The 27134-nt window shown below is 35.4% G+C and overlaps 1 protein-coding gene across 2 annotated transcripts in view; it reads left to right on the top strand.

Moving 5' to 3' along the window:
- The window catches only part of NAA35 (N(alpha)-acetyltransferase 35, NatC auxiliary subunit), an 88469-nt gene that overhangs the window by 9774 nt on the left and 51561 nt on the right, over positions 1 to 27134 (top strand). For both annotated transcript variants that reach the window (XM_010840045.1, XM_010840044.1), the window contains exons 3-11: positions 4698 to 4731; positions 12530 to 12644; positions 13423 to 13497; positions 15345 to 15512; positions 23444 to 23510; positions 23590 to 23633; positions 24844 to 24894; positions 25557 to 25640; positions 26472 to 26586. In XM_010840045.1, coding sequence (XP_010838347.1) covers positions 4698 to 4731; positions 12530 to 12644; positions 13423 to 13497; positions 15345 to 15512; positions 23444 to 23510; positions 23590 to 23633; positions 24844 to 24894; positions 25557 to 25640; positions 26472 to 26586 — 753 coding nt within the window. The remainder of the gene's footprint in view (positions 1 to 4697; positions 4732 to 12529; positions 12645 to 13422; positions 13498 to 15344; positions 15513 to 23443; positions 23511 to 23589; positions 23634 to 24843; positions 24895 to 25556; positions 25641 to 26471; positions 26587 to 27134) is intronic.

Raw genomic sequence — 27134 nt, 5'->3', positions numbered from 1 at the left:
CTCCCCCCCCCCCCCCCCCCCCAAATATCTCTCTCTCTTTTTTTGAATATCTCTTTTTAAATAAAAGTAAAATTTCCTGGTTTTGTTTCAGGGTTAAACTATTTTATCTCTAAGATAATAATATTTCTTTTGAAATTTTGCCTACATAGTGTCTTTCTTCCAACTTGCCTTTTTAAGTTTATTTTCTTGGTTTCTATCTTCGGTGTTAGAGGATTACTTCAGGTATCTGAGAATCCTTTGTTGCCTCAGGGACCAAAAAGCCAACTTGAATTTTTGAGCAGGACTCTTCTGCTGTGCATGTCAATGTCAGGTGATCTGACTTGGTTTTTGTGTTGGAGAACCCATGGTGTCAGTTACATAGCTCCTTCCTCTTCGAAAGATTATATTCTGTAGATAAAATTCATCTGCTTGAGGTTCGACATTTGACTGCACGTTAAATAGGGGAAGAAGTCTGGAGTTGTCATGTATTCACTTAATGCCCCTTCTTTCCAGTACTGAACCCTAGCCTTCAAATAACCTGTCCGGGAGATTTTTTGGTTTGCCCCTTTCAAGGAAAATCTTAAGTATTACCCAAGGTGAGGGGAGGGGTAGTTATCCTGATCTGTACATTAGGGCAGGGCTTTGGGCTGTCTGATGGCTCAGTTCTCCACATTTCAGCCTGTCTTTATCCTCACTTTCAAAGATGATTGATAAATCAGATTGATTTTGGCTTTCTCCACTGCTGGTAGCTCAGATGGTAAAGGATCTGCTTGCAGTGCGGGAGACCTCAGTTTGATCCCTGTATCAGAAGATCCCCTGGAGAAGGGAATGGCAACCCACAGTATTCTTGCCTAGAGAATTCCATGGGCAGAGGAGCCTGGTGGGCCATAGTCCATGGGGTAGCAAAGAGTCCGACATGACTGAATGACTCAAGCTTCACACTTCACTGCTGGTATTATTTTTCTCGAGTTTGCTAAGAAATTACTTGTGTGTCTTTTTCCTAGTTTCCCTAATTTCGTTGTATTATTTTTGCAACAGCTAGTTTTTCTCTTCCTTAAGGTTCATAGTTTTCTTAAAAAATATTTTTTTTTTCACCTTAATTATTGAAATAAAATTTAAGGAGGGAATTAAACGTTGTTGCATGTGTTCAGTTGGCCACCTTTATCCCAGAGATAAACTTTAATTCATCTGTTAATTATTACTGTATAATGGTACTGGAGTCCAGCTGTGTCATAGATTCAATAGGGCCTTCATAGTGAAGAAAGCAGCAAATTTAACCATCATTCATAATGTTATGTGTAGACATATTTAGAGATCTGTAACTTCAGTGTACAAATTATGTTCTCATTTGTAAGATGGTAAAATATCAAATAGTTGCATGTTTTTCTCATCCTGTTAGATTACTTTTTTCCAGGAGAATGAATATATGCTTCAAGTGCTTAGCACTACTGCAAATCCATACTCCAGGTACAAGTTATAGTTCATTGTTCATTTCCAAGGCAAAAGGGAGGATGTCCTAAGGAACTTTACGGAGTCATCTAGTAAAACCCTTCATTCTTCAGATGATGAACTCAGTGTCCAGAGTGATCTACTTGCTCCTAGTTCTCTGGAGTGTTCAGTGAAACTGGTACCCACATCTACTCTAAAGTTTATGATAAATTATTATAGCAGTTCTCAAATTTTTTGGCATCAGTTCTACTTTACATTCCTAAAGAATCCACCTGCCAATGCAAGAGACACAAGTTCGATCCTGAGTCAGAAGCAGTCCCCTGGAGAGAGGAATGGCTATTCACTGTAGTATTTTTGCATGGAAAATCCATGGACAGAGGAATCTGGTGGGATACAGTCCACAGGGTTGCAAAGAGTTGGACATGACTGAGCATGCAAGCACATGGGCTTTTTTAAGTGTTGTTTATGTGTGCTATATGTATATTGATGTTTATTAGAATTTGAAGCTGAGAAATTTTTAAAATATTTATTTGAAAATGATAATAAACCCTTTGCTTGTCAGCATAACATTTTAAAAATGAAAAATGTATTTTTCAAAACAGGACAACTTTGAAGAGTGGATACGCCACTATATACTATTTTCAAGTATACTTTTGAAAATCTCTGATGTAGGCATAATAGAGGGCACCTGAATTCCATAGCGGCTTCTCATTCAATCTGTTGCCACATGTTGTTTTGGTTGAAACATTAGAAGTAAATCTGGCCTCACAAAATGTGTAGTTAAAAGATTAGGGAACTTTTTAGGTAATTTGCTACTACACCAAAACTTTTAACAGGTGATAGTTTCTTAAAGATTAGTTTGCAGTGTGCAGTCTGAAAGCCTATCAGTGGACCTTTCATGCTCTGTTACATAAAGTATATTGGTCTGTCTGTAACTTTGGATCTTTTATCCATGCCTAATTTTGTGACATGCATTATCATTTGCAAAATATTGGTTTAGTGAGTTAAGCACATCTTCCAGGTGTTGACACACTTCATTATATAATATTAAACAAATTTGTTAATAATATCAGCACCAGTATAATCAGGAAAGCCTTTTTAAGTATTGGGACACTGTCAAGTTCATAGCAGCCGATATGTGTTTTCCAGAGTTCTGATTTTTTTTTTTGAAAGTTCAAATTTTGTCATTGGCAATAAATCTTATTGGTTATTTTCTTAAAGTGACAGACTCTTATTTTTTTAAAAAAACCTGCTATATTGTCAAGTTCAAATGACTATAACTTGTCATGTTCTTTCCAGTAAAAGTGGTGTTCCATGATAACTATGTAAGAGCTTTTCTTTGAGACAGTCTCTTACTTTGGTAAGCAGAGGAAGTGTTTACATATGCTTCCTGTTTATCAAATAGAATATTAAAAAGATGTACTCAAGAGATTGAAATTTAATTAGGTATATCAGGACCAGCCCTAGGATGAAATGACTGAGGCATATAGGGTACAAAACTTAAGGTACTATCTGAAAGTACCTCGTTAAATTTTGCACCCTACATGCCTCACTTGCACTTTGGTCCTTGCCCTGAGATTAGTAACTTTTACTGTCTCCATCAAAGACTTGTTAAGTGAAAGTGCATGAAAATGAAGAATACGCTGTTTTGCTAGGGACCACTATCTTGATTTGTGCTGAAACTACAGTTCTGCCCTTTTCCTCTTTACACTATTGTTTTTGCATCATCATTGGAAATGTCAACACAATGAAAAAAAACTTTTAGTATTATTACAAAAGTAACTTTAACATTGGGCTTCCCTGGTGGTCCAGGGATAAAGAATCTGCCTGCCAGTGCAGGAGACACGGCTTTGATTCCTGGGTCAGGAAGATCCCTGGAGAGGGAAATGACAACCCACACCAGTTTCCTTGCCTGAAAAAGTCCGTGGGCAGAGGAGCCTGGCGGCCTGCAGTCCAGAGGGTCACAAAAGCATCAGACATGACTTAAAGACTAAACAAAAACAACAACTTTAATGTCACAGACTCCTGGGTTCTCAGACCATCTTTGAGAACTGTTGTATGTTCTGCTTTATTGTAATATTTTGATAAATGTTTCTCATTGATTTATTTGTTTTGGTACATGAAAGTGTTAGTTGCTCAATTGTGTCTGACTCTGTGACCCCCACGGACTGTAGCCCACCAGGTTCCTCTGTTCATGGGGTTTTCTAGGCAAGAATACTGGAGTGGGTTGCCATTTCCTTCTCCAGGGGATTTTTCCCAATCCAGGGATCAAACCTGCGTCTCCTGTGTCTGCTGCATTGCGGATAGATTCTTTACCCACGTGAGCCATTGGGGAAGGTACATGAAACTTTAAAAACCAAATGTTACTGAACTTATAATAAACTAGGGGGATTAGTAAAATTCTGAAAACTGCTTGTTTATATCTTCCACAGGATTTGACCATCAACATTTAAGCTCCTTAAAAATGATACAGAGGTAGTTCTCATCCTCCTTGCACACTGAAATCATCTGGAGTCCTTTAAAACCACTGTGTAGGTCCCACTCTTAGAATTTAATTAGTTTGGGATGCTGATTGGACATTAGGATTTTCAAAAGCTCTCCAATTTATACTGATATGAGGCAAGGTTGAGAACAGCTGCTTTACAGGGGATAAACATTCTTGATCAGCTGTTTACTCAAGTGCTTTCTACCTTATTTAAATCAAGTGTGATTTTAAAAAATGGTTTTTGAACTTCCCTGGTGGTCCAGTGGTTAAGACTCTGCAGTTACACTGCAAAGGGTGTGGGTTTAATCTGTGGTTGGAGGACTGAGATCACCCTGTAAGCCATGCAGAGCAGCCAAAAGAAAAAATAGTCTTGACAGTGCTCCTGGGACAAAGAGAGATTAGATTATGATGCCAAGTGGTTTAAAAACAACTTGAAAAATAGCTTAGAGTTCTGTGGAAAAGTTTATATAGGGATAAATATATTAGCGATTTTTTTTTAATGAGTCTGATAATTCTGATTGTATTATTGTGGCCTGTGATGGGTGGGTCACTTACTAGATTCTCAGAAGTTCAATTTATAGTTACTATTTAAATATTCACTGCATAGAAGACATTATATTAGTAATTGAGTAGAATAATATGACCATTTTTTAGAAAATGAAGTATAAAGGACTCTAAGCACATTTTCCAGGTGCTAATATTTTGTTTCATTTTTTTTCTTAGAATTAACAGTTAAATATAAATATGGTATTATTCAAAAGATTTTTCTCTTTGTTTCTTTTAGAATTAAAGTTGGGAGAACTGCTTCATGATAAGCTGTAAGTATTTGTATCCTTTGAAGTAGTGTAGTGTAATATTTCTACTTTGTCTTGTGTGCAGTAGTATTCCTTGAAGTCTGAGTAAATTTACCTTTCAAAGCTGTAAGTATAACACTAATTATATATTTTTTAACCTTGGTGAACTCTTTTGAGACAGCTGACTTTAGTTGTGATGGGAAGAGGTTGTACCTAGTGAAACTGTGACTTCTGGTCCTTTCCTTGAGAGTAGATGTACAGGATGTGAAATTTATTGAGAAAAGCTATTGGTTGCATTCACAACAAACTGTGGAAAATTCTTAAAGAGATGGGAATACCAGACCACCTTACCTGCCTTCTGAGAAATCTGAATGCAGATCAAGAAGCAGCAGTTAGAACTGGACATGGAGCAACAGACTGCTTCCAAATTGGGAAAGGAGTACGTCAAGGCTGTATATTGTCACCCTGCTTATTTAACTTATATGCTGTGTACATCATGAAAAATGCTGGACTGGATGAAGCACAAGCTGGAATCAAGATTGCCGGGAGAAATATCAATAACCTCAGATATGCAGATAACACCACCCTTTCGGCAGAAAGCGAAAAAGAACTAAATAGGCTTTTGATGAAAGTGAAAGAGGAGAGTGAAAAAGTTGACTTAAAGCTCAACATTCAGAAAACTTAAGATCATGGCATCCGGTCCCATCACTTCATGGCAAATAGATGGGGAAACAATGGAAACAGTGACAGACTTTATTTTGGGGGGCTCCAAAATCACTGCAGATGTTGAGTGCAGCCATGAAATTAAAAGACGCTTGCTCCTTGGAAGAAAAGTTATGACTAACCTAGACAGCGTATTAAAAAGCAGAGACGTTACTTTGCCAACAAAGGTCCATCTACTCAAAGCTGTGGTTTTTCCAGTAGTCACGTATGGATATGAGAGTTGGACTATAAAGAAAGCTGAACGCCAAAGAATTGATGCTTTTGAACTGTGGTGTTGGAGCAGACTCTTGAGAGTCCCTTGGACAGCAAGGAGATCCAACCAGTCCATCCTAAAGGAAATCAGTACTGAATAGTCATTGGAAGGACTGATGACGAAGCTGAAATTCCACTACTCTGGCCACCTGATGTGAAAAACTGACTCATTGGAAAAGACCCTGATGCTGGGAAAGATTGAAGATGGGAGGAGAAGGAGATGTTAGAGGATAAGATGGTTGGATGGCATCACGGACTCAATGGACATGAGTTTGAGTAAACTCTGGGAGTTGGTGATGGATGGGGAGACCTGGCATGCTGCAGTCCCTGGGGTCACAAAGAGTCAGACACAAAGTGACTGAATTGAACTGATTGGTTGCATGTTATATGTGACAGGCTGGTTGATGACCAGAAACAGATGAGTAAATGCCTAGATAAAAGTAGATTGAGAATCCCTAGGTAAATGAAAGGAAATGCCTAATTATATGTATACTCCCGTAGCCACTGTTTCATACTGCTATGGCCAGACTCAATTTTCAAGGTTGGAGGTATGAAATTTTAAATCAGTAAGTGGACAAGATTGGATATTTGGTTAGGAGAAGTAGAATTTGAAATTTAGTTCTTCTAAGACTTTAGTGATATCAGTGTCATCTGAAAGAGTTTTTAAAACATAGGTTGCTGGGACCCGCCCCCAGAGTTCCTTATTTAGTAGGTCTAGTGTGGGATCACAGAAGTTGCATTTCTGACAAGTTCCCAGGTGAGATTGATGCTGCTGATCTAGGGACCACACTTTGAGAACATCATTATTTGATGCCACTGGCAGTTATAGGAAGGATGTAATGAAATCAGACCATAAGCTAGTTCAGGAAGGAACGTGACTGCTGACTGTGGAATAGCATTTGAGAAGGATCACAAGAGGAACATGATCCTTTTCGTTTCCCCAGGGTTTTAGTCATTGAGCCCAGGGATCATGATTACCAGCAGCCTACCATGACCATCTCTTAAAATTGTATCCTTTTAATCCATATCGTCTTTTAAGTGTCATTTCCACCCCCTAGTGAAAGGTTGTTGTTGAATCACGCAAATACACCGGGATTCTTGGCCCCTGGAGGAGAAGAATTCAATCCGGGGCCAGAGACGAGGCTTGATCACTCAGAGCTTTTGTGTAATAAAGTTTTATTAAAGTATAAAGGAGATAGAGAAAGCTTCTGACATAGGCATCAGAAGGGGGTAGAAAGAGTACCCGCTTGCTAGTGTTGACAATGAAGTTATATACTCTCTAATGAATCCAAAGAATGTCTGGAGGTTGTAAAGACCTCATCAGACCTACTCCCATAATTTACATTTTAAGATAACAGAATTAGCCAGAAGGTTTAATCCAAAGACTGTCCTTAATCTAGAGACTGTCCTCAGGCAGGATACATTATTGTTATATAATCCTAAGGAATGTGGAGAAAGAAAAAAAGTTTGTCCTTTCTTCCTCCTTGAGAATTCCAGACCCCTCTCTCCTTGGGGACCCCTAGATTTCCTATCAACCTGCCTAGGAAATGACTCTCTCACTAGCATGTACAGTCTTCTAGCCTTCTATGTAATCTACCTATGTAATTTACTTTCTTGTTGTCCGTTTTCTGCCACTAGAATGTGAGCTTCAGGAAGTGGTCAGATTTGTTTTCCTCCCTCATGTATCTCAAGTGCCTAGAACAGTGCCTTGCAGGTAGTAGTAGGCACTGAGCATTTGTTGAATGAATGGAATAGCTAACTTGTTGCTATTATAGTTTCTATGGCAGTGTTACTAATTAGACAGATATCTTATTGATCTAGGGTTTTAATTGTGCCCATAACAACTTTTCTTTAGTTGTTTTCGTATAGTAATAAATAGATACTTTGTATTTTAACAGATTTAAACATTAGGGATGAAGCAAAACTTCCCATGATACCTTTTCCCCCACACAGTCTCCGCTCCTTGTCTGGAGATAGTCATTGTTATAAAACTAGTTAGTTGTAAATGGGGATATACGGAGCAGTATTCAACTATGCAGTTTTATGTAAGGGGCTCCAGCATCTGCCAAGGTGTCTGGAGCCAATCCACTGTGGATAGAAGGGGTCGACTGTATTGTACTGCAGATTTCTTTCCCATTCACTATATCCTAGAGTTCTTTCCATTTTAGTATGTAATAGTTCTGCCTTGTTCATTTTAAAATTGCTTTTTATTTTATAAAATGACTATGATAATTTGTTCATGGTGTCCCTATTGTTGGACTTTCAGATTGCAGCATTTATTGGTAGCATGGGAAAATTGAAAAACTAAGTGTGAATTTAGTTTATACAACTGCTTTATACATATACATGTGCAGATAATTTTGAAGACAGAAGCCTAGAAATCAAATGAATGGATTTTAATGGAGTCAGCCAAATTTCCCTCACAAAAGGCTTTATCAGTTTACACGCCAACAGTATATGAGAGTATGCTTGCTTTTTAAAATTTTCCTTACTCCTCCCCCCAAAAAACCATCATTTTGTTTTGCATTACTTGATTACATTTTAATTTTTATTCATATCAGTAGTTTATATTTTCTCTTTTAATTGTTCATTTATGTCCTTTGCCTACTTTTCTTCTGATTATTTGCCTTTTCATATTTTTATGAGTTGGGCTTCCCATGTGGCTCAGTGGTAAAGAATCCACCAGCCAATGTGGAAGATACAAGTTCGATCCCTGGGTCAGCAAGACCCACTGGAGAAAGAAATGGCAACGCACTTCTGTATTCTTGCCTGGGAAATCTCATAGACAGAAGAGCCTGGCAGGTTGTAGTTGATGGGGTTGCAGAAGAGTCGAACATGACTTAGTAACTAAAACAACAACAAACATTTGTATGAATTAGTTGTATTTTCTGTATACTAACTTTTTCAAAATAGCCTGTATTAAAAGTATTTCCCCCAGATAATTGTCTATATTTTAACTGACAAATTTATTGTTGCATGTAATTTTTTAATATTTTACACAGCTGGAGTAATCCAACTTTTTTCTTCATAGCTTTGTAAATTATTGAAAAATTTTTGTTCATTTGTTTGTCTTAGGTTTAGAACTTAAATCTGCCTGGAGTTTGTGTTTAATTGTGTAAATCAAAGATATCACTTTTTCATGGTAGTTAACCACTTATCTTAATAGTATTGATTGACTAATGCACTGATTTTCCACTAATTGAAATTCCGTCTTTATTATCTGTAATTCTTACATGGAATTACATGGATTACATAAATCTGTGTGGATTTAGATTGTTTTCTCTTGATCTGTGTATGCTAGAATGCCTTTAATTAATACAGGTTTATAGTATCTGATCGGAGAAGGCAATGGCACCCCACTCCAGTACTCTTGCCTGGAAAATCCCATGGACGGAGGAGCCTGCTAGGCTGCAGTCCATGGGGTTGCTAGGAGTCGGACACGACTGAGCGACTTCCCTTTCACTTTCCACTTTCATGCATTGGAGAAGGAAATGGCAACCCACTCCAGTGTTCTTACCTGGAGAATCCCAGGGACGGAGGAGCCTGGTGGGCTGCCATCTATGGAGTCGCACAGAGTCGGACATGACTTACATGCCTTAGCAGTAATCCATTGTATTAGGTTGGTGAAAAAGTAATTGCAATTTCAGACCATGAATTTTAAAGCATTATAACTCGACTCAAACATATCTTTATTCATGAAAATAGAAACCATTACAATCAACACATTTTTGCCAATGAGAAATAAGTTTATTTCTGTAGCATAAAAATCCATGCTTTGGGACTCAGCAAACTTTTGGAAAGCCTCCTGCTGGTTGCAGAAGCATTTTCCCTGCAATAAGTTGTAGAGATGCTTGAAGAAGTGGTAGTCAATTGGCAAGAGGTCAAATGAATATGGTGGATGAGGCAAAACTTTGTAGCCCGGTTCCTTCAACTTTTGAAGCATTGGTTGTGTGATGTGTGGTCAGGCATTGTGGAGAAAAAGTGGCCCCATTCTGTTGACTAGTGCTGGCTGCAGGTGTTGCAGTTTTTGGTGCATCTCATCAGTTGGTTGAGCATACTTCACAGATGTAATGGTTTCACTGGGATTCAGGAAGCGCTCGTGGATCAGACTGGCAGCAGACTGCCAAACAGTGACGGTGACCTTTTTTTGGTACAGATTTGGCTTTGGAAAGTACTTTGGAGCTTCTTCTCAACCACTGAGCTGGTCATCGTTGGAAGTTGTATACAGTCGACTTTTTGTAGCACATCACAATCCGATCGTTGTTGCACAGAATAAAAGGAGATAACACTTAAGAATGCTGATTTTTTTTATTTTTGGTCAGCTCCTGAGACACCTACTTATTGAGCTTTTTCACCTTCCCAATTTGCTTCAAATGCCAAACCACCATAGCATGGTCGTCGTTGAGTTCTTCAGCAGCTTCTCCTATAGTTGTAAGAGGATCAGCTTCGATGATGCTCTCAGTTGCTAGCTGTCAACTTCCAACGGCCAGCCACTGTGCTTCTCAACTTCAAGGCTCTCATCTCCTTTGCAAAACTTCTTGAACCACCACTGTACTGTACATCTGTTATGAGTTCATAGGCCAACTGCGTTGTCAATGTTGCAAGTTGTCTCTGCTTTACCACCCATTTTGAACTCAGGAAAATAGCTCAGATTTTCTTTTTGTCTTAACATCATTTCCCTAGTCTAAAATACATATAAAATAAACATAAAGTTATAAGTCATTAGCAAAAAAATGCAAAGTGAGAAGTGTGCATTAAAATGATGTATAACATAATCACATTTATTTAAGAATATTTTCTAGTATCAGCAAATTTCAGTAGCATCAGTTCAGTTCAGTTCAGTTGCTCAGTCATATCCGACTCTTTGTGACTTCATGGACTGCAGTGTACCAGGCTTCCCTGTTCATCACCAGTTCCCGGAGTTTACTCAAACTCATGTCCATTGAGTCGGTGATGCCATCCAACCATCTCATTCTCTGTTGTCCCCTTCTCCTACTGCCTTCAGTCTTTCCCAGCATCAGGGTCTCTTCCAGTGAGTCAGTTTTTCCCATTAGGTGGCCAAAGTATTGGAGTTTCAGCTTCAGCATCAGTCCTTCCAGTGACTATTCAGGACTGTTTTCCTTTAGGATGGACTGGTTGGATCTCCTTGCAGTCCAAGGGACTCTCAAGAGTCTGCTCCAACATGTTCACAGTTCAAAAGCATCAATTCTTCGGCGCTCAGCTTTCTTCACAGTCCAACTCTCATATCCATACATGACCACTGGAAAAACCATAGCCTTGACTAGACGGACCTTTGTTGGCAAAGTAATGTTTCTGCTTTTTAATATGCTGTTGAACTTTAAACAGCAAAGTTCAACAATGCAAAACCACAATTACTTTTCCACCAAGCTAATATATGTACCACATGTTCTTTATTCATTTATCTGTCAGTAAATATGTAGGCTGTTTCCATATCTTGGCTATTGTGACTAGTGCTGCTGTGAATAAAGGGCTGCGTGTATCTTTGAATTAAAGTTTTGTCTGGATATATCCCAGGAGTGGGGTTGCTGGGTTATAGGGTAATTCTGTTTTTAGTTTTCTCAGTAACCTCCATACTGTTCTGCGTATTTACATATTTATGTACCAACTTTCTTACATACTTGCTTACCATACTTACGTACCAATTTACATTCCCACCAACACTGCAGGAAGGTTCCCTTTGTTTTATAGCCTCTATAGCATTTGTTGTTTGTAAAGTTTTTAATGATGGCCATTCTGACTGGTATGAGGTGGTATCTTGTAGTTTTCATTTGAAAATCACTAATTAGCAGTGTTGAGCATCTTTTTCATGTGCCTATTGGCCATTTGTATTTCTTCTTTGTAGAAATGTTTAAGTAGGTCTTCTGCCCATTTTTCAGTTGGATAGTTTTTATTGTTGTTGAGATGTATAAGCTATTTGTGTTTTGGAAATTAAGCCCTTGTTGGTTGCTTCATTTGCAAATATTATTTCCCATTCGGTAGGTTGTCTTTTTGTTTGTTGATGTTTTGTTTCATTTTGTTTATGGTTTCCTTTGCTGTGCAAAAGCTTGTAAGTTTGATTGGATCCCATTTGTTTATTTTTCTTAATATCTTACTGCTGCTGCTTTTCTGAGAGAAATGATGTAGTGTAACATAGATAGATCTCTTTTATTTTCCTAGTAATTTATTGGCTTAGACTAAGCAAATTAGAAAGTCAGTAGCTTGATGGCCAATCATACTTTCTTTTAGGTTCTTCATTTTTCATATCTCAATTAAAGATATACTAACTGTTCAGGCCATACTGTATCACAGCTAATAAGCCACTAATACCAGACCATCAGGATTTCTTTTTTTTTTTTTTCTTATGTAATTGCCAAAACTTTGGGCATTATAGATGGTGATGTGCCAGATTTTTAGACTTTCAAGATGTAAAGAAAATGAAAAATACCTGCAAGTTACATTTGATAATGATTATTCCAAACATACTTTTCTAAGTGTTAAATAAAGAAGGCAAAATGAAATCCATTGCTGATCAGTTGATCTCTTTTTTCCCCCAAATCTTCTAATGTGCAGAGTTTTTGAAGGAAGAACGAAAAACAGCTTTTCTTTTAATTCTTTTCCTATAGTGCATGTAAAATGATTTGAGTGACAAGTACATGGAAGGAATTTTATGTTGAAGGAGGATTATTTAATTGAAATAGAAGTGATAGCAAGTTGTGGAGACTAAATACCTAGAATAGGGTAGTTATTTGAAGTATTCAATACTGTAATGATTTTTGTACCATTGTGGGAATCTGGATAAGCTTATTGGTTCAAATATAATTTGTAGAGTCAATTTTTTTTATTGCAGATTTGGTCTTTTTGAAGCCATGTCTGCCATTGAAATGATGGATCCCAAGATGGATGCTGGCATGATTGGAAACCAAGTTAATCGAAAAGTTCTCAATTTTGAACAAGCTATCAAGGTTGTTACCATTGTGCCTTTTGTGTTTTATTATTTGTTATTCATATGTTAAAACATTTTGATTAATAATGGAAATCAAACTTAGTATATCAAATTTTCTTAAATGCATCTCGGGTATGTAAACAAGTTAGTTATCTGTCTGGAAGTTTTAACAAAGGTCTCATTAAAAGCTTGTTCTAAATTTGTATATGCATGCATTTTTAAAATTAATATTTCAAAGTGTTTTGAGTATAAATACCAAGGTAATTGATTAAGGATTAAATTTTAAATATATTAAATAAAATGCTTGTAGTGAACTAGAAATTTACTCAATGAGAATTGATTTAGAAGTTCATTCATAGTTGCCTCAGAGTTTAATTTTGCATAGTTTTTGAAGAAAGATATGTTAAATAAGTGGAAACTGTTAAAAAATTTATGACATACATCATTTTAAGGAAAATTAAAAAAAATTTTTTTTCTTTGTAAATAGTTTCAGTTCATTAAAATGCTTCATATTTATTAATGTTCAAAACTAATTTTAACTGTGCTTTTTAAATATTTGTTAGTTTGACTCATTTTTTTATAAAGACCTTTATTCTATTTTATATTAGGCTTTTATTTTTAGTATTGACGACTTATTAAGATACATTATTTTTAAGAATACAGAGTTAATTCGACCCCTTAGTTTTATCAGATGATGAGATAGAGTTTTCTTAGAATTTATACTTTAAAATATTTACTGTACATAGTAACCATACATTTTTAAAAAGCTTATATGTCATATTTCCCCTTTCTTTTAGGATGGCACCATAAAAATTAAAGACCTCACCTTGCCTGAATTGATAGGGATAATGGATACATGCTTTTGCTGTTTGGTAAGAGTTAAGATAGCACTATTTGTTAATTTTAGAGCTGTGGCTTACTTGAATTACAGTTTGAAAGTATATACACCATCACTGAATATGAAATATATATAATTCTTGGCCTAGTAAGATGTATGTAAGATTATTAGGCTAAGTTATGCTCTAGGAAGCAGCTATTTTATCTTTTCATCTGGGTGATTTTAGGTTTTCATCTTCTGGAAGGATATTTTCTTTCCAAGAAAGATAATAATATACAGCCATTATCCAAAGTACCTTTTCTATTCTCCCAGTACCCAGGAAAACAAATCTATAATTTAAAGGTTCTGTAAGTAAGCATGACATTTAACCAAAGAGAGTTTTGGATTGGCTTTGAAGAAATTTTTTTCCTATTCTAGGGAAAATTGAAGTAAACTGGCCATTTTATACTATGAGGAATTTTATTTATTTATTTATATATGTGTACTGGATAGATTGTCTTCCTAGACAATGTGGTTTAATTGTGGGAAAACTCGCATGTGTACTGCTCTTCTCCTCCACCCCACCCCCACTTTCTGAGTGTCCCTTTCTTTTTTAAAGTTGATATTAAATCATTATTTTTAGACATAATATAAAATGTCTTCATTTGTGTGTCTGGTAAAATATTCATTGATTACCAGTGTGTATGAAGTATTTCTGTTATGTGTTTTATGTGTATATTTTTTACTTTGGTCTTTTACATCAGCTCTGTGAGCGCTCTGGTATCATTCTTACCTATTTGCCTACTATTTGCCTGGAAGGGGCATAGTGAGAATCCTGATCCTTCCTGCAAAGCTCTTTCCCTCAGAAATATTTTTACTACTCTTTGGCCATTTGTAATTGTAGTAGAATAGGCTAAAAGGGGGCAAGATGGAGGATTTGTGTCAAAGTTGAGGAACAATTCTATAAGAGTATTGGGGCTGTATCTAAGTTTGGACTTTAATAGGCAGACAGTTTTTAGTCTGGAGAGTCTTCTGCACACTAGTAATACAAAATATGCATTTTAATTAAAGCAGTTTTCATGTGCATTTCTCATTTTGTAATGTAGTTTTCTTGCTCTATTGCAGAATTCTTAGACTAAGTAGAAATTAGAATAAACACGGGCAAATTATTTATGCTATTTCTTTATATGTAAGATGAGAAAAACACCACCTTTCTCAAAGTGTTAGGGAAAAAATGAGATAAGATACATGCAAAATACCTAGCATAGTACTCAAATATCATAGATTACTCAGTTTTGGTTGCAGTTCTTCTGGCTTCTAGCTCAGGGTACTTGGCCCATGATAGTCACTCAGTAGAATAGTATTGCATGATTATTTTTGTGCTTTAGAATGATCCTTCTTATTGGGAGTATTGAAGTAGAGGTGGGAGGCAGGAAAACAGTTGGCTAGTTTCTTGTGGTAATCTAGGTGTGATATGAATCTCTTGACTGGATTAGTAGTAGTTCAGATGAAAAAGAAGAGTTGAATGAGTGGCTAAGAACCTGGTTGGCTCTAAAATTGTGAATTCCTTAATTTCATGGGTTTTTATTTACTACATTGTAATAGAATTAATAGTGTTTGGATATGAAGTAAGGAGGGACTCTAATTTCATTAATCTCTAAATATTTTGCAAACTGAATTATATAATAAAAGAATGCTTTCCGTATCTATAACTTTTGGGTAATCATATTTTTAATTCTTGGAAGACTTTGGTCAATGAAAGTGGATTCAGACGCTTTTCTTTTCTGATCTTCCTTTTAATCTTCTTTTAAGTCTTGTGACTAATCATAATTATTTGGGTCTGTGTCTGGCCTCTGTTGAATCAGACTTTTCAGACTTGTGCATTCTTTTATTTCTTTATAGATAACGTGGTTAGAAGGCCATTCCTTGGCACAGACAGTATTTACGTGCCTTTACATTCATAATCCAGATTTTATAGAAGATCCTGCCATGAAAGCTTTTGCTCTGGGTATCTTGAAAATCTGTGACATTGCAAGGGAAAAAGTAAATAAAGCTGCTGTTTTTGAAGAGGTAAGATTTTGTTATTTAAGAATTCCTGAAATTCATTGGCCACCTTCATCTTAATATGTATTCCGTCAGTACCATTCATTGAATATTCATTATGTACAGAGATACTTACTCTGGATGTTGTGAGGATTCACAAAGAAAATAGAAGAGATAAGCTTGTCCCTTAAGTCTCTTATAAATTATAAAAGTTAATTTCAGTCTTTGGAGGAAGGGAAAGGAAAACAAAAGTTATGAAGAATAGTTTAGAGTATAAACTTTTTCTTCCACTTAGTACCTCAAACTGAGGAAGTGTTTTACATTTTAGTCATAGAAAGCTTTTTCCATTTATCATTAAAAAAAATGATAATAAACTCTGTGTATTTTAAGGGGAGATGTGATAGCATTTGAAACTAAGTTATTTCTGTTTCTTTCATTTGTTGAAACCGTTAAGTTTCTTTTTCACACTGTTACTGATCCAGAATAAATATCTCAGGCTCCAGCAATGGTTCAGGGTGTAAAGCTTTTCTAAATTTACATTATATATGTGAGAATAACAGCTAAGTATACGCCTGATGTGAGTTCCACATTTAAATGTGTGTCTTATGAGTTGTTTATGAAATACTAGGTATTTCTTAAACACTCATTGATTATTTAGCTATATATTTGAACTGATACAGGTAGAAAATCTTTAACATTTGGATGGAATTTTGTAAAAGATTAGTTTGAGTTAAAAAATGAGAAGAGACACACAAATTAAGTATTCCCAAAAGGACATTAAAAATCAGTGGGACAGAGAAAGGGTTTATTTACCAAATAGTTCTGGAATAATTGGTTGGCACCCTTGAAACTTACTTTATCAGCATTTTACATCTGCCTTAGTCCATTTATGTTGCCATAACAGAATACCATAGCCTGGGATGGCTTACGAACAATTACTTATTTCTTATAGTTCTGGAGGCTGAGAAGTCTAGGATCAAGGCATCAGCAGATTTGGTGCCTGGTGAGGGCCTGCTTCCTGGTTCCTCTTTTAACTATGGCCTCACAAGGCAGAAGGAGGGATGGGGAGTTCTCTGGAGTCTCTTTTATAAGGACAGTAAGCTCAACATTCAGAAAACTAAGATCATGGCATCTGGTCCTATCACTTCATGGGAAATAGATGGGGAAACAGTGGAAACAATGTCAGACTTTATTTTTGGGGGCTCCAAAATTACTGCAGATGGTGATTGCAGCCATGAAATTAAAAGACGCTTACTCCTTGGAAGGAAAGTTATGACCAACCTAGATAGCATATTCAAAAGCAGAGACATTACTTTGGCAACAAAGGTCCTTCTAGTCAAGGCTATGGTTTTTCCAGTGGTCATGTATGGATGTGAGAGTTGGACTGTGAAGAAAGCTGAGCATCAAAGAATTGATGCTCTTGAACTGTGGTGTTGAACTGTGGTGTTGGAGAAGACTCTTGAGGATCCCTTGGACTGCAAGGAGATCCAACTAGTCCATTCTAAAGGAGATCAGTCGTGGGTGTTCTTTGGAAGGAATGATGCTAAAGCTGAAACTCCAGTACTTTGGCCACCTCATGCGAAGAGTGACTCATTGGAAAAGACTGATACTGGGAGGGATTGGGGGCAGGAGGAGAAGGGGACGACAGAGGATGAGATGGCTGGATGGCATCACTGACTCAATGGATGTGAGTTTGAGTGAACTCCGGGAGTTTTTGATGGACAGGGAGGCCTGGCGTGCTGCAGTTCATGGGGTCGCAAAGAGTCGGACATGACTGAGTGACTGACTGAATCTCATTTGAGGGTCCCACCCTCATGGATCTTCTAAAGGATCCATCACCCAGCACTATTATGTTGGAGGTTGTTTCAACATAAATTTTGAGGGCACCCAGTCAGTCTATTGGTTGATATGTCTTAAGTTTCAGCCTGTAGGTTCCCTCTCTTTTTTATTTTTTTAAGCCTTGCAACTCGTTGAAAGAACTCTCCCAAAGGCTCCACCTCCAATTGCTATCACATTGGGCATTAGAACTTCATATATGAATTTGGGAGTGGGAGAGGGACACAAACATTCAGTTTATAACAACGTCAAAGTAAATTGTAGAGAGATTAAATGTTTTAGATATAAAATTTGCTTAAAAATCAGAAGGCAGTTTATAGAAATAAAATGGTCATTAAATGTAAGATGTTTAACCTCATATTAGAAACGCAAATTAAAACTGTGAGATACCTTTTTTTTTTACCTATAATAGGCACTGACATGCTAGGGGGATGTGTGTGTGTGTGTAGGATATGAATAGTCATTGTTTTCCTTTTTTTTTTTTAACTTTAAAAAATTTTAGTTGATTTGGAAATGTTTTCCAAATAACAGCAGTTAACAGTGATAGCACCAAGAACACTCAGATTCAGCTGCTGTTAACCTATCATGTCATTTTTCACTTTTTCTCTCATGTATGTATGTATATATGTATCTTTTTCCGAACTATTGGCAAGTGAGCTGTGTACATTTTGATCTTCTTCTCTGAGGCTTCCCTGGTGGCTGAGAGATTAAAGTGTCTGCCTGCAATGCAGGAGACCCTGGTTCGATCCCTGGGTCGGGAAGATCCCCTGGAGAAGGAAATGGCAATCCACTCTAGTATTCTTGCCTGGAGAATCCCATGGAGGGAGGAGCCTGGTAGGCTACAGGCCACGGGGTTGCAGAGTCGGACACGACTGAGCTACTTCACTGAGACACGTCAATATGCACCTCGTAAGGAAAAGGACATGCTCATACACAACTACAGCACAGTGATCTACCTCAGCAAATCTATGATACCACTCCACTACCTACCCGTATTCTCTTTCTGTCAGTTGACTTAGTAAACGTCCTTAGTGTTTTTTCTCTACAGTGTGGGATCCAGTCTAGGACCATGTCCTACATCTAGTTGCATATCTCTTTAGTGTCCTTTAGTTTACAACAGTTCCTCATCCTTTGTCTCTAATGACATTGGTATTTTTGGAAAACATAGCCCTCTCCTGCTTTCCTTATTTAATAGAATGTTCCTTACTTGGGGCTTGTCTACTCTTTCCTCATGATTAGATTTATATTATGCAGTCCTGGCTGGAATATGACATGAGTAATAATGTGTCCTTTTTATGGTTTCATATCTGAGACATAGACTGTCCATTTGTCCCTCCATGGTAATGTGACTTTTTCACCCCATCAAGGTGCTTTCTGATTACTATATGGTTACTTAAAATTATTGATGTGTAGTTTATTTACATTGCTGTGTCAATTTCTGCTACACATCATAGTGATGCAGTTATATAGTTATACATGTATATACACATTCTTTTTCATATTATTTTCCTTTATGGTTTATCACAGGATATTGAATATAGTTCCCTGTGCTAGACAATAGGACTTTGTTGTTTATCTGTCCTGTGTATAATAGTTTGCATCTGCTAATCCCACACTCCCAGTCCATCCCTCCCCTGCCCTCCTTGGTAACCATGAGACTGTTTTCTATGTCTGTGAGTCTGTTTCTCTTTCATATGTAAGTTCGTATCGTATCTTAGATTTCACTTATAAGTGACATCATTTGGTATTTGTCTTTTCTGATTTACTTCACTTGGGTAGATAATCTCTAGGTCCATGCATGTTGTTGCAAATGGTATTTCATTCTTTTTTATGGCTGAATCGTACTCCGTTGTGCATATATATGTGTGTATGTGTGTATATATACACAGACATACACACACACTACATCTTCTTTATCCATTCATCTGTCAATGGATATTTATGTTGTTTCCTTGTCTTGCCCATTGTAAATAGTGCTGCAGTGAGCATTGGGGTGCCTGTGTGTTTTGAATTATAGTTTTGTCCAGATATATGGCCAGGAGTGGGATTGCAGGATCACATGGCAACTCTGCTTTTAGTTATTTTGAGAAGCCTCCATACTGTTTTCCATAGTGCCTGCACCAGTTCACATTTTCATGGTTACTGTTTTTAATCTTGTGTATATAGTAAGCAGTATGTAGGGAAACTCTTTAAGATCACATAAATATCCTGCTTATTAAAAATCTCTCCATATATATGTAGTATCCATTCACAGTACTTGCTTGGACTAATCTTAGTGTGTTGACTTTAAAATGATGATTTTGAATTCCAGCACTCTTTCCACATTTATTAGTTAGGACAGGATTGTACCATAAACAAAGATTCATGCATTTTTGATGGGAGTGTAAATTCTACAACTTTTTAAAAGAGTAGTTTGGTACTATCTATGATTTAAAATGCTTGTCTTGTTTCGTCAGTTTCAGTTTTAGGAATTTAGCCTATAAATATATTCAAGCTTATCGCCAAAGATCTATGTTCAAGGACATGAGGTGTAGCGTTTGTAGTAACTAAAGTCTGGAAACTAATGTCCATCAGTACAAGACGTTAAATGACACTACCCTCACTTACTGCCAAATAAGTGTTTTGCGCCCTTTACAAAGGAGGGGGTAGGCTTACTTATACAAATTAGATCTCCAAATTAATGTAAAATATGTTTGGTATAGAAAAGCATGTGTAGCTTGCTACCATTTTTGTTCTTTTTTTAAAAAGAGGTAGTTAGTTAAATCATCATACACAAGAAAATAACTAAGGTATTGAGGATCAGAGTATATACTTGTTTGTATTGTAATTTTTATTATATACCTGTATTACTTTCTAAGTAAACAAAAAATTTTTATAATTTTTTCAGTTCAAATTTCTGCATACTCTCTGGATGAAGGACTTAGTAAGAGATGAAAGAAATCCTAAAGAAAAGGACTAATAGGAGAAAAGCTGATAGAAAAAATTCTTAGGAAAAATACAAAAAAAAAAGTCAGTTTTGGTGTATTAAAATCCCATTCAAATAAAGATGAGAGTAAAACCCAAATGAATAAATGGTAGTAAAATAAATAGCTTATTCATAGAGGAACGTTATCAAATGGTCATAACATTTAAAAAATTTAGGCTCAGTGTAATCCAAGAAAATCTAATAGTTCACTTTTCATCTACACGGTATTTAAAATAAGAATATATATTTTACTAGTGAGAGTATGCATTACCATAGCTGCTTTGGAAAACAATTTAGCGGTGTATATATCAAAAGTTTTAAACTTACTGATAACCATTTAAAATAGTTAGTTCACCTTTAGAACTCAGCCTTAAAGAAATTATTAGGCATATGGACACTTAATGCCCAAATACATTAATCAGAGTTTTTAATAGTGAAAATTGGTGTTGATCAAAATACTACCATTAGGGTTATGGTTGAAATAAACTGTGCTTACTGTATCATATATAATAATGATTATGTGTAATGAATATAGAGAGATGACAGTATTTAATATCATGGGAAAATGCATACTTTAAAAGATTAAGAAGGCAGCACACAGTGTAACCAATGATGTAAAACTAAAACTGGAGAAACAAAAGTTAGTTCCTAGTCTGGAAAGATATTTTTCTTGTTTTGTTAAACTTTTCAGATAGTTCAGATGAATTTGTCTCAGTTTGGTAATTTAAAAAAAGTTAATTGCCTAGTAAAGTCCTTTAGAGGCCTGGTAATGAATAAATAATGAATGACTTAAAATCAACAAATAATTTGTTTGAAATGGATGCTTCTGAAGTTCCTAATGATTATGTATTATGTCTCTGCTTTGTTTTTACTCCTAAACTGGAGACATTCTCATTTGCCCAAAGAAATTTCTTTTAATATGTTGCTCATGTGCAAAATGGGAACCACAGTTCCCCTATCAAATGGCTTTTCTTCTGTCTTGCAAAATGATGTCTTTAGTGTTATCTTTGATTACTTTTTTTTTTTTTTAACCTCCTACATCCTGATTCTTTTACCTTGCGAATGTCTGAATCTGGCCACTGTTTTTTCTTCTCTGTAGCCCACAAAGTGTATAATGAAAAATTACAGTGGTGTCCTCTTTCTTTATCCATTCATAATAATCAATTCTTTTAGCTTTTTCCTACAGTTTCCATATTTCTGTATAATAGGCTAATATTCTAGTTTCTAGGTTTAAGAATTTATCAACCTTTAGGTAGTGTATAGCATCAAATTTTTAGTGTATACTTAGCATTCATATATTACCTTCTCCCTCACTCCAAATAATAATTCAGTTTATGTTAAATCACTCACTACAGATATTATTGTGACTGTATAAATATTAATGACAGATGAGCCAGAGTAGTGTATGCTTCTTTTACTCATACAAATTTTTTTTCTTAAAGGCAGTAACTACTATTTCTTTTGAGTTTGCTTAGTTTTCTATGTCCTTCTTCCTTTCCCATTATTATTAAACTATCAGATAATCTGTATATTTTATCATATATATATACATCCAGTAATATACAATTCTTTTTTAATATTCTTCTTTGTTCTCTAGCTGGCTCATTTGCTTTCTAGCCCCCGTGCGTAGCTGTCATCCCAGGTTTCTCTGCATTGTTCTTCTGGAAATTCCACTTCCCTCTCTCTTTGTTAGATCCCTAGTTACCTGGATCTTATGCCTGTATTGTTCGTAGTTTATAACCTTGCTTGTTCAGTACCTCCAGTTTCTTTGGGGAGACAGGGAAGGGATTTTTCTTTGAGACCTTGTATGTCTGAAAATGTTTTCCCTACTCTTTCACCTGGTCGATGGTTTGGCTATAGTAGACTTCTAGGCTGGAAAATAATTTTCCTCTGAATTTTGAAGGCATTGTTCCACTGATTTAGAATTCCAGTGTTACCATCCTGATTCTTGACTCCTGTTTTCTCTTCGGAAACATTTAGGGTTTATCTTTTTAGTGACCATACTTTAGACTTAGTCTTTGTCACCCCTTATGATCTTTGAAGCATGAAGCATGCCACCACCTCTGTTTCTAAATTATTTGTGTTCTGATTCCTGCAGTTCTTCACTCCTACTTGAATAATGGAATGGATAGGAGTGCCTTTTAGGAATGTGGTAAACACTATGAAAGTTCGTATTTACACGTGTACAATTTGAGAATCCTATTTGATGTCCAAATAGAGATAAGAGTATAAGCTTCATCCAGAAGCTACGTTTATAGCTCTGTAATACAACCTGAGACTTAAAAGACCCAGTCTTGTGAGGCATACAATTCTACTGAGTTCTTTGAGACTGGGATATTTGTTTGTACTTCATTCTCTTTGTAAGGTTTAGTGTTTGACATGAATTGCATGCTTACTGATGTTTTTGTTGAGTCTGGAAATTTCTCTACAGTTCTGGCCACTGCTGTGAATGTCTGTTATTCCATTATATTAGACTTTTTTATACATTTTATAAGAATTGTAATATGGCAGAAACACTCCTGTATTAAAGCTTTTAACTTCTTAGCCAAAATCAGCCAGATGATCTTAAACTCTTCATAGTGGATCCAGCAAATGACTTAATTTGCTAATATCTCAGCAGTGTTTTAAATTATTTTGAGAGTGGGAACCCATATTTGAATCATTTTTTTCTTTACAGTGGTTTGAAGTGGGAATGTAGTTCTGCTGGCACTTTGAGTAATTCTGTTTGAAAAGCTTAACTTTTGTAGCCTAACAGTGTGTGAAAAGATGCATAAGTTTTGAAGAATCATGTCTAAATTTTGCAACCTTGTCATCAAATGGTAATTTTTATGTATGTATTGTTCATCTGTAAATGTGAGAATTCTTTGTTGGTGGCAATAATTTGTAATATTATCGTAAGCATTGTTTTGCAGATGAACATATTAAATGCAAGTATGTTTAAATAGCCTAAAGATAAACCGTTGAAATTAAGGGTATAGAGATAGCATTAGAATGTGGTGTTTTCATGGTATGACTATAAAGAAAGTTGGGTGAATGATAGCAATATTGAGGTGACATTCTATTACCATGTCCTTTTAGCAAATAGTGATTTTGTAAGAGAAAAATGATAAAAGGTTTTGCTGCTATTCAAGGGCCTAATTATTGCTTTTCTATATAGGAAGATTTTCAGTCAATGACTTACGGATTTAAAATGGCTAACAGTGTGACAGATCTTCGAGTTACAGGTAAAACCATTTATAAAGGTAATTCACAAGTTTTACATTTGAATTTGTTTCCTCTTAAAATCATTGTCTCTATTTCTAGGCATGCTAAAAGATGTGGAGGATGACATGCAAAGAAGAGTAAAGGTATATTTTCTTTCTCTTTTCTTTAGTATAGGATATTTATATTCTTCTAAATGTCAGGTTAACTTTAGCTAATTACAAATAACTAGTAAGCAAATTACAAATAGCTAGGTAAGACTACCAAGTTCCTTTATGTATGCTATACCTTTTTTTGGTAATGAGTTTGAAGACTACTGGAGTGGTTTCTGATGAATTAATATTCCTTTCAAGTACTCAAAATTTAACCATTTAAAATTTTTTCAATTTTTTGCCACTGTTTTAGAATTTTAGTATGCTGTTTTAAGAATAGCATAAGATGCTAGAGTTTTAAATTCCTCAAAGGTAAGGATTATCTTTTTCACCTTTGTATTTTTAATGGTTAGGACAGTGTCTAGAACATAGTAGAAGAGTGGGATAAATAGTAGTTTCTCAAATCTGGTAAAAACCTATGAGCGACAGACACCCTTTGGCCAGATGACCATGATGATTTTGTTCTGATAGAGATTAAAAATGAAAAATTATATTTCTATTATTTTTTTTTACACTTATATAACACAGCATGGTTGTCAAAACGGTTTTGCATTATTGTCTTATTTGATATTTACAGTTATTCAGTGTATTAGGCAATAAACTACACTTTCAAATGAAGAAAATAGAGCTCAAAAACACCAAGTAACCTGTCTTCAGTCTTCTTAAGGGCATGCCATTATTAAGTGTCAGTTCCAGGTCTAGAACCCAGATCTACTGGATCTTCGTGTGGTATTGCCTTTGGGTTTTGCCCGAATACTCAACCATGTGTAACATATGTATTAAGAAGATTTTGTGTGTTAGTATAGAACTGATCAGTGTTTACCATGTGACTTTATGATGTGATTCTGTGAAGATCGCATTTCTTTTCTCTGGGTTAGTTTTGAGAACATCAGGAACTTCAGTTAATAGATCTTTTAAAAGAAAGAAGTACTGTGTACCATGTGCTTTTGCTTATATTATTCATTGTTTTGCTTTTGCTGTTTTTAATACCTTTTCCTTTGTGTGATCTTTATATCAAAATGAACTAAGTATAGTACTATTAGGTAAATAAATAATTGATACAGCGTTTTCCTTCCAAATATTTGCTCCAAATAGATTATAGTGTATACTCAATAAATTAATTTATTCCTTTACCTCGTGTAATAATAATTTATGCTTTTATAGGCTTGTGTTGGTTTTAATTCACCTTTTTTTAAAATTTTAGAGTACTCGAAGTCGACAAGGAGAAGAAAGAGACCCAGAAGTTGAACTAGAAGTAATTGAACTTATTTTCTGGTAGATAATATCAGAGAAGTCTGCCTCTTAATGTTGTAGTTTTATGAACTGCGTTATAATTTATGAAAGCCCTTTTTAAGGTATTTCTTTAAAAATTGGACATTACAAGGGAGTTTATGTCCCTTGTATTTATTTTGATAGAATTATAATACAACTCTTTCAGATACATGATTTCAGAGTTCTTCGATATTCCTATGAGGTACGTAGGAAGAAAAAATGATTTTTTTTTTTTCTCATACGATCCACCAAAACTTGGCAGAAGTCAAGAACTTACATAATATCAAAATTTGTCAAACCTTTGTTGAGATCCTAAATTTTCTGTCTCTGCTTAAAGCATGTTTCTATCAGTCCTCTTAAAAATACTAATTAAATCAGTTTTGAAATAATAGTGTAACTCCTGACTTGGGAAAAAATCAGTCCTTGTGATACAGAACCTTTATTATATATTTCTGTTTCAGTAAAATAGGCGTCATTTTATTGTGTTTTATGCAGCTCATTTTCAGATATTTAAAAGCCTGTAAGTGAAGATATTTGTAAGGTATTAACACTGAGATTTAGAACTTAATATACTGTATTTCAAAACGAAATTTCTTTCACAAGGCTTTGCATCTTTTAACTTTTAGTCCTTTCTTATTTTTTTAGCACCAACAATGTTTAGCAGTATTCAGCAGAGTGAAATTTACTCGAGTGTTACTGACAGTGCTTATAGCCTTTACTAAGAAAGAGGTAAGGATATTTAATCTGTTCATTGTTTTTGTTTTTCATGGAATGCTTGATTTTGGTAGTTCTGAGACTTTTCTTTTGGAATGTATATGCACACATACAAAGCACTCAGCATTTGGTGTGTTTATGTCAGGATATCCCTGATGATTTTCTCTGAAAGCACATGAATTTTACATTGTGCCCTTAACATATCCATGACTGTTGTTGATATAAAAATAATGTATTGCTTATTAGTGGATATAATAGTAGAAGCTGAAATTGCTTCTCTGAAGTTAATTTGAGAAATTAAAAATGAGAATTTTAGGTAGGCTCTTCTTTCATTCAGTTAAATAATTAACTTAGATTTGTATAGAACCTAAAACAGCCCTTAGATGGTGAATATTTGTGTGTGTGTGTGTGTTTGTGTGTATTGTGTTAACTCAAGTAAATTACAGGCTAATTTGTGAATAGTTAGTTTTGAGTACAGATCCAGCCCATACAAACTTCAGTAATTCTCTTTTTTAAATTTCACCTTGATGAATGACTTACAGTTTCTCATTTTCTAGTTGACTACATGTCTTTAGGAAAAAAAAAACAAACCATGAGATTGGTAGAATAAACCAGAATGTTTCCTATTGTTTTTTAGTGGTTCCTACAAAGTATTGATATGAGTAAAAAAATTATTTCTGTCCTAACAGGATCTGGGCATCTTGTATTAAGTGAATAGTTTGTGAAAACCAATGTCATTACAACAAGCATTTAATAATTTCATTATTGTTTATAGGATTTTCCTATTTAATGTATATCTTTCAGTGAAAGAATATGTAAGAATGTTTTTGGTGATTTATTTGCTAGACCAGTGCTGTTGCAGAAGCTCAAAAATTGATGGTTCAAGCAGCAGATCTTCTTTCTGCCATTCATAATTCATTGCATCATGGTATCCAGGCCCAGAATGATACTACAAAAGGAGGTAATTGTCTGTTTTGTTCCTACTCTTTTTGTTGTTGTTTTTTCCCATCCATGGTATATAGGGTTTGGTTTGTTCTAAAATATTGTTTGTCAGTCTATCCAAAACATTCTAACTTTGGGTTGTTTTGCTACATAGGCTTTTATATAGAGTGTTTATGGTCCCTTCTTTATGGTCATCCTTTTTCTTTAATCACCTCTCCACTTTACTGCTTTAAGAGGTCATCACCTCGATTTCAGTCTCCCCTGACTCTACCAAGCAGGCCTGGGTATTTTCTGTGGCCTCATTGTACTCACACATGCCTCTATTACATTTTTTTAGTATATCATATTATAGTTTACCTTGTAATTCCATGAGATTTTTAATACATCTATGCCAGAGTCTCTTCTTTGTGTAATCCTGCAGTGCTTGGCACATTGTTGACACTCAGTACATTTTATTCATGAACTATACCTTAAAAATAAAAGAGACAGTGTACCTTTATTATGAAAACTCCAACCAAGTTAACGCTTTAGTAATGTGCCACAATTTTGGTTATCCTTAAAATTCGT

The sequence above is a fragment of the Bison bison genome, unplaced genomic scaffold (assembly GCF_000754665.1).
Source record: "Bison bison bison isolate TAMUID 2011002044 unplaced genomic scaffold, Bison_UMD1.0 scf7180017864141, whole genome shotgun sequence".
NCBI classification, from domain to species: Eukaryota; Metazoa; Chordata; class Mammalia; order Artiodactyla; family Bovidae; genus Bison; species Bison bison.
This window is presented reverse-complemented; position numbering and strand designations above follow the sequence as displayed.